Consider the following 8,504-nt stretch of genomic DNA (forward strand, 5'->3'; position numbering starts at 1 on the left):
CAAGGCAACCCTTGTGCTTATGTTGTTGCCATCCATTTGTGGATTTAGCTACTGTTGGAAACAGTGGCAATTACAGGAACATAGAACTGTTCTTTCAGTGAGTAAGAGAGGCTGATCAAATAAAATATACAAGAATACCCTTCGGTTTTTAGCCTTCATAGTACACCAAGCCAAGAGGCCTAAGACACCCTATTCCTCCGAACTTTAAGAAAAGACTACTCCAAGGTACTGCCAAATGAAGTCCCTGAACCCAGCAGGACAGATTTCTTCACCTCACAACTTAGTTGCAAGGTCCGATGTAAAGTGCAGCAGTAACCATTCTGAGGATAATTCATACATGATGCAGTTAACACAGCTGATCACCAAACCAAAGGTTACTGGACTTATCACACTGCATTGTGGTAACTAGAACAGTACCACCACAATCCTTGAGATTGCAGCATAAGATCTTCAAGGTGGAGAATGTGTATGATTTACTTCTTTCACATGTTTGATGCTTTGGTCATCTTCCTCAATCTCAAGTCAAAATTTTCATCCGAAAGCCACTAACGCACTTTCACTCTGTAGCTAAAAACCCAAGCAAACCACTGAAATGCTACAAAACCTCATTCTCAATTACTCTCCAAAACACTGAAGAAGCAACTGAAGTACTGGATTCAACTTCTGCTTAAGTTCAAACACTTAAAACTTAAGTGCTCTAACCATTCAGCTGCTCTTCTCTCTACTCATGATTAGACATGGATTCCCTTCTAGCTTTCCAAGAGGGACCTCCCTCCTCAGCCTTCTCTTGGTCAGAATAACACTGAACTAGGTAGGTAATCAAGTGATTACTCTTGTTCTTTTACTATTCTGCTAAAGTCCAAGTTATAAAACTTTTTCTGTTTTGAACTAGGTGGCTATTATAGCATACAACCTCCTCACCTCACCTTCCTTACAGAATTTGTAGTAAGTTTAGATTTACATTGCAACTCAATTCAGGAAACAGAAATTTGAAATGTGTAACAAAAAAACCCAAAAGAATAAGAGAATATCTGAAACAAAACCCTTCCAGTCATGTTTGTACCACAAACTAGAGTTTACAGAGTTACTTCTGGCAGCACACCAGTTCAGCAAAGTAGCATTTTTGTATCACCCTCTGGAGTGCAATCAGTTTCCACTTCTTTCCCTCATATTTCACCTGGTGTCAGCACCTCTCTTTACCATAATTTAAAAAAAACAAAAGAAAAAAAGAAAAAACCCACACCACCAACCCACACACTTAGCAAAGAGGCAGACTAGTTTTGGTCTAAACTGAAATAGTTTTTACTATTCTTTCTTTATGTAAGGCAGCTTCGCCTGGAGAATTTTCAACATGTGAAACGAAGAGCAGATTATTTTTTGCCTGAATATTGACTGTGTTTTCTTTTAATGAGCCTTGCCTAAAGATTACTCACAGAGACAACAGAATCTTACTGCAACTCCTCACGTTAACTTGAGCACTGATTCCCAAAATATGTGCTTATTATTCGGCAGTTCAATTGGAAAGACTAATCCAAAGTGGATTGACAATTCATTTCACGTCGCACTGAACAGTCCCGTTTTCTCCACCACGTTGTCACTAACATTTGGGGAGCAGACCCAGAAAGATGTCACATCACCTCCACAGCAGCAGTTCCATAAGCCTCCCATAAGTGCCTACAGAACTTTCACATTGGGAGGAGCACATGCATAACGTCCTCAAAAGTTGGTTAAGTGCAGTACTCATCTTCTTTTTCAGAACTTTACCATTAATCATGAAATAGCTACACTGAAGGATACTTGTAACAAGTGATAGCAGGGGAAAGAGGCTGAACAATTACTAGAACAATTTCTTAGGAGTATCTGAAGTAAAACTCAATGGTTTTGTCTAAGGACTCGTATTGGTACAGAGCATTTTCAAACCAGACTCCGTTACTTAGATGTATCTTCTTATTTCACGTTAGAAAATTTGTTAAATAAGTTAAAATAAGGTAGTGCAGCTATTTCTAAACGGGGGAAAAGTCTGTATATTATTCAACCGAGAAACCTTTACAAACTGTGTTCTTTTCCAGGTTTGTGAGAACACGGGAAATTAGGACAGGAAAGGGACAGTAGGGACACAACACTAGCTCTTCACCTGGCAGATTTAAATACAGACAGATACAAAAGCAGTTTCCCTCCTTTATTAATCCCAAGAGAATCTAACACCTCGAGAACACAAGGTAGTTTTATACAATTCCCAAGGACTGGCAGGGAAAGGCGGGCTGGGGAAGTGAGATAGGTACCACCAAAAATTACTTATATATTGCGGTAGTTCAAGAACGCTTGTGTGACTTCTGTCACCACTACATTTAATTTTAGCTACTACTAAAAGTCAAATTTTTTGGAATCGAACATAAAAAGCACATATCTTCTGCTTTCTCTCAACACTACAGCACTTCGAAAACCTAAACATGTCTGGATGTTTAAAGAGCTGGCACATGTATTTCTACACTGCTGAGTGGAAGCAGGCATGAACTGTCAAAAGCAATTCTAGAGGAAAGGTCAAAGTAAAGAAGGGAATAATATCTGTTTCACAAAATGTCTAGTAATGAAAGCAAATGACTCTATCCAGTGGTTCAATAACCTACTTCTGCCATAGTTCACATGAAATGCCCTGGCACGGCAAGTAGCAGTCCCTATTACAAACTATTTCCAATCACATGCCTAAGGCAGCGCCGAGATACGTCACTTGGGGCAAAGCATCCGCTGAAACAGGTGCTGGGAGAAAAATTTTTCTCCTTTTTATGGAAGCGTAGAAAAAAGGCTTTTTACGCTACAGTGGCCTGAAGTAGGACACCAGCTCACTCAGTCCTGTTGTCTGACCTCCAACAGAAAACAACATGAAACTCTGAATCAGAGTCAAGAAAAAACTTGTACATGCCCTTCCAGTGAGCATTCCTGAATTATACGCACTCCCAGACTGTTTCTAATTTTTAGAGGCTGACAACATAATTGCTAAGATGGTCATAAATAGCTTCTTCTAAAAAAATTGTATTCTGATTCCTGCACTCTCCACTCACACGGTAATTTTTTAAAGACTTATACTTTTACTATCAAAATAGTTCACTAAACTATCCAGAGGCCCTGAGGGCAAAACAGCTGTCAGATTCCATATCAGGTGGGCAGAAATAACCTGTCCAAAAATTACTTGCAACTGTCACAAATAAAGTGTAAGCTAAAGACCGCACTTCTATCAGACAGATGACTCAGTCCATCTGTTAGTTTACTTAAGGAACAGGAAAGTAACCTGAATTCTTGTATCCACCTGAAAAAAACCTGCCTACACCACCAATTTTTCTCTTGAGATACAAGCAATTTTAGGAACTGTACTGCTTGCAGTTATGCGTATCCAGCCTAATTTAACTGCCTGCTCACACTTCCAACATTTTGCCAAATATTTCTCAACTAAATTAAGCCTTCTACTTCAAATACACTATTCAGGCAATTATCAAAACTAAAATAAAGGCAGAATTCCAAAGCATTACCTTACATATCAATGTACACAGTAACCTAATGTCACCACCAAAATTAATGGCTTTTTGCTACCTTAAATAAGTGCAGCTATTGCAGTATACTGAACTGTACTACTGCCACTAATAATGCTCTTGTATACCCACTTTCCTGGAAACCCTAGGAAACGTGTGTGGGTTCCTTCAAGAATTCCTAGTCCTAATGAAGGTACATGTTTTATTACTTCTGCTGTGGGCTTTCACTCAGTAAACAGTGAGTATGGTATAAGTTTTCTTAGAACAACATTTAAAATATAATGAGGGCTTACCAATCCAGGCAACAAATAAGCTGACTTTCAAATAATAGCATGAATTACCTTCTAAACCAACATACTTGAGCAGAAAAGCTGCTGAATGGAAGTAAACAGAAATTTTAGTATGGTTTAGAGACCACAAATTTAGATAACTTTTTACCTTGAAAACACAAGTGAGGATATGACACGATTTTCTAGAAAGGCACAATCTGTAATAACTTAGCTGTTTGCCTTACCTAAGCATGGAATGAAATTCACATATATGATATGCATAATAGCCCATCACAAATATAGCATTATACTGGGCTCTGAAAACACTAGAATTTAAAATTCCTTGGAAATACAATTTCTTTCCCAGTTCCTGCAACTTGGGTAATGAAACCTAACTAAGCAGTCTGCTTTCTGACTAGTACACTAATGAAAAACAATTCTTTCCCACACAAAGAAATGGATGTAGTAATCCCAAGAGAAGGTTGTACAGTTTGATTTTTAAAAGCCAGTATCTTGGAAAGTTCATTTATTTTTATTGGAGTTAACATTCAAAATGTGTTTGATACCAAAAAAAAAAAAAAATTAAGATAATACAGTTAACCTTAACTGTAAAATCCCAGCTCTAGCAGCAGAGTTATGTTTACCAGCTCCCATAACGCAGGCTTCAGCATATGCTACAATAAAAGTCTGTTCACACATGTTCTTCTTGTACAAATACGATGGGAAGTCATGCTATTACTAGAACCAGGGCACCAAATTGTGCTGCTACCTAGATCTTAACCACCTTTTCCCCCCACCACATTCCAGTCAGCTAGTAAACAGAAACCTCACTGAATATGCCTGTTGCTGGATACCTATTATAATATAAGTGCATTCAGGAAACTGAATTAGGAGGAGTACTTAGGTCAGCCAACACCAGTACAAAGAGAGCAACAGGTGTTCATAGGAATCAGCTGTTTACCTAAGGCAGAGAGAGAGATACACACAAGACCTATTCAAGCTGGCTCCTGAAGTAACTTCATACTTAGGCGAGACCATTTAACTGGGATATTTAATATTCAAAGTTTATCAGCAACCTAAAACCCCCTAGCAGATGTTACTCAAATAGCATATCATTTCAATTTCAATACAAAGCAGACTTCTGCAAGAACTAATTCTTGTGTACCACCAATGTTTGCGTCTTATGGAATTGCTGATTATTTCATAATTCTAAGATGCTCTTCACAATGATGATTAGTTTTACTTGAAATAAGGAAAAAACAGTTTGTTTTTCAGTAACTGACCAGCTAATCACCCAGACAAGATGCGAGACCTAAACACAAAATTATCAGAATTAGATCAGGGTCATGATGGCTGAAGAACAGACTCTCACATACATATGTACATATATATAAATATATATATGTGCCAAAGGACAGAACAGAAACTGAGGGTGCTTCCCCCCGCCCCCCCAGCTCCTCTACTTCTTTTTATACTCTTTGGAGCACCAACTGCATACTTACCTGCCAACCAGCAATGTCAGAATGCAGTTCATGCATTCCAGGAGACCATCAGTATTGTGCCAAAAGTATGTTTTTTAGTATTAACTGCTAAGATTCAACACCACCTGCAAACAGAGGAGCTGCATATGAAACGCTGGCCACTTGTCCCACCTACCCTGTCACTCCTCCCCCACTGCAACTTGCCTTGACCAGCAAGCACACCTTAAAAGACATTGCCTGAACAAAATACAGCACGAAGATACTGTTTAAACACGCTTCAGAAATATACGTCAATCGTAGTCTAAACAAGTCCAAAAGAGAGAGCGTGCACTGAAAGCTTGCCATTGTACTGGAGTCGGACCAATTAAACAAAACTGAGTGAATTTAATAGTGCCTCTATAGAGGGAGAATACTTCTTTAACCGCATCATTTTCTTAGCCTGTGTAGTTTAATTGGTACAGCTTGCTTCTTTTTTCCAAAGGTTCGGAACTGAGCGCTCTGGAAGTCAGATTTCTTAGAAATACCCCAAGACCACTCAGAGCGACCCTCCAACTTGCAACCACGTTTCCCTCTTACCACCTTAATGTCTACATACATGAGCAGGTAGAAAGCTTCAGAGCTGTAATATATTCATTTACCCACATTTACTAACTGCTTCAAGTCAGCTATTCAAACATCTAAATAAGCAACCTAAGGGTAGGTTCAGCCTAGACACTTTCCTGTTATGCTGGTTAAGAGAAATACTTGTGCTCCCTCCAAGCTGGCAGAAGTCCTAGCACACATACAGTTACATCAGTGAATGAGAAGTCTTGCTGGTATAGCTCACTTCACTCAGCATCACCCGCACAATTCAAGTACTTTTTGCCAGCAAGAAACCCAAATTTATACGGGGTTTCCCAGGAAATTTATGCCAAGTCCTGCTCGATTAACAGCATTTCATTGTGCTAAAGGCTGTCAAGATAATTAAAAAGAACACCTCTGTTTAAAGGATCTGGATACGAACTGTAGGTTTTCCAAGTTTTAACTTTTCATCTGCAGGGTATCTGACTTCTACATGAGCAACGTGAATAACTGAAAATAAATTATCACAAGACAAAGCAAAGCTTAAAATAACACAGGACATAAATACCTACATTTAACAAAGAAAACTAGAGGGAAATACAGGAACACAATTCTAAACAAAACAGCAGGGAGACTGTTCCCATGCTTCCCGCTGCAATGCTAGCCTTTCCACTGAAGGTGCACCGAAGGGGGAACCCTTACAGTTCAAAAAAATTGATTAGGATTTTCCTGTAATTTACAGGGAATTGTAATGGCTTATCAGTTTTATGGACCAGAGGAATTTGCCGACTTTGATCATGCAGATCTTGCGGACCTCTACTCCAAAGGACCTCATGACTTACGGTCATCTTTAAGACAAAGAAGGTTCATATCCAACTGCAAGGCAGACAATAACTTCCAGGGGGAAAAAAAAAAAAAGAAAGAAGGCAGGCTCGAGTAACTCGTTTCCCCAGCTGTTCCAGCGAGGGACAGGCCTACAGGGAGCACGGCGTCCCCGAGCAGCCAGACCAGCGCTCGGCCACCGAGCCGCATTTCTCAGCGGGTCCTGCACCAATCCAGAAAGGAGATTATGGAAGCAGAACAGGCGCTAAAAGAGAGCTGGGAGGGGGGGGAGGATGGTGGGGGGGACGGGCCAGGGAGGCAGAAAATCGCCTTCAAATGAATGAGCCGGCGGGGAGCGGGAGTTCCCGGCGGGAAGGCGGCAGGCACCCACCTCCCTCCCGGCCACCCCCCGGCCGCGGCCACCTCTGTGTTTACATCCCAAACCTCCGAACGCCACACTCTCCCGGCTGCCGGGAGGGGGGTGCCCCCTCCCCCCTCGCCCCCCGGCGCCTCTTTATTGATTACCGAGGGAAAAGCCCAGCTGCTGCTGCAATGCAACACGCGCCGGGTAAGGCGGAGGGGAAGGGAGGAAGGAAAAAAAAAAAACACCGGGAGAGAAAGAAAGGAGACGGGCGCCCGGGCTCACGGCGTGCCCGGCCTGGGAGGCGCCGGAGCGGGGCCGCCCCCGCCCCGGCCCGGGCCCCGCCGCCGCCCCCGACCGCAACTTCGCCGCCGCCGCGGGGGACGGGGACGGCGGGGCCGCCCTTCCCCGCCGCCACTAACAATGGGCCCTTCCCCCACCGCGGGGCTCCCCTCGGCCCGGCCCCCTCCCCCGCCGCCAGCCGAGCTCCCCCTTCTTTCCCATTCCTATTCCCATTCCCGTTCCCGGCTGTGCGCGGTCCGAGGCAGGGGGCGCGGAGCATCCCCCCCGACCTCTCCCCGCCCGCCGCCCGCTCCGGGGCCGGCCGCTCACCTCATGGTGCTGCCCGCGGTCGGGGAGCCGCTCCCGCTGCCTCGCTCGCCGCGCTGTGTCCCCCGCCCCGCCCCGCTCCTCGCCGCGTCCCCGCAGAGCGAGACCCCCGGAGAGCCGAGAGCCGACCCCTCCCGGCAGCGCCGCCCGCCCGCCCGCTCCGCCGCTCCCTCCGCCGCCGGGCCGGGCCAGACCACCGCGGGGAGCCGGGGGTGGGAGGGGACGGCAGAGGTGGGGGAAAGGGGCGGGGAGGAGCGAACCACCGCGCGGGAAGGGCGGGGGAGAGGAGGAGGAAGAGGAGGAGGAGGAGGAGAACGGGAGTGGGGAGCGCGGAGGCGGCCGGAGACACCGGCGGGGCCGCGGAGCGGCGGCGAGTGGGGGCGCGGGGGGCAGCGGGAGAAGGGAGGGGAGGCAGGGCGGGAGGAAGGGGCGGGCGGCGGAGGCCGCGCCCACCGCCGCGCTGTGCCCGGGCGGCTCAATGGGACTCGGCGGCCCCGGCGCGGGGGCGGGAGGGGGTGGAGGTGGAGGGACGGGGCGGCCGCAGGTGTGGGAGCGCCGTCTCCTCGGGAGAACGATCGGCCCGCCCGCGGCGGCTCCTGCCCCGGCGGCCCCGGGAGTCGCCTCGGAGCGGAGGAGCGGGATGGGCTGCCGGAGAGCCGCGTCCCGGCCGGCGGAGCTCGGCGGCTCCCGGGGTGCGAACAGCTCCATCATCAGCAGACCCTTCCCCTTCCCCACTCGGCCCCTCCGCTGCCTCACCGGGCTCCGTCCGCCCGGGAACCCGGCGCTCGGTGCAGCGGTGGCGTTGCCGGAGAGAACACGCAGCCCCGGCAGCCCCGCTGCCCGAGCTCGGCACGCACTGACAGGCGACAGCACTGCG

At 46.4% G+C, this 8,504-nt stretch overlaps 1 protein-coding gene across 5 annotated transcripts in view; it reads right to left on the reverse strand.

Annotated features, from left to right (window-relative positions):
- Window positions 1–7,984, reverse strand: part of ENAH (ENAH actin regulator) — a 91,893-nt gene extending 83,909 nt beyond the window's left edge. For 3 of the 5 annotated variants that reach the window (XM_050314828.1, XM_050314826.1, XM_050314821.1), the window contains exon 1: window positions 5,296–5,340. In XM_050314828.1, coding sequence (XP_050170785.1) covers window positions 5,296–5,327 — 32 coding nt within the window. In that variant the 5' untranslated portion in view covers window positions 5,328–5,340. Of the gene's footprint in view, window positions 1–5,295; window positions 5,341–6,677; window positions 6,714–7,630 lie in introns of those variants that run through there. The other 2 variants (XM_050314822.1, XM_050314823.1) reach the window with 2 other exon arrangements.
- Between the last annotated feature and the right edge of the window lie 520 nt (window positions 7,985–8,504).

Source organism: Myiozetetes cayanensis, unplaced genomic scaffold (assembly GCF_022539395.1).
Source record: "Myiozetetes cayanensis isolate MyiCay16 unplaced genomic scaffold, myiCay2020 scf2-11, whole genome shotgun sequence".
In the NCBI taxonomy this organism is placed as follows: domain Eukaryota; kingdom Metazoa; phylum Chordata; class Aves; order Passeriformes; family Tyrannidae; genus Myiozetetes; species Myiozetetes cayanensis.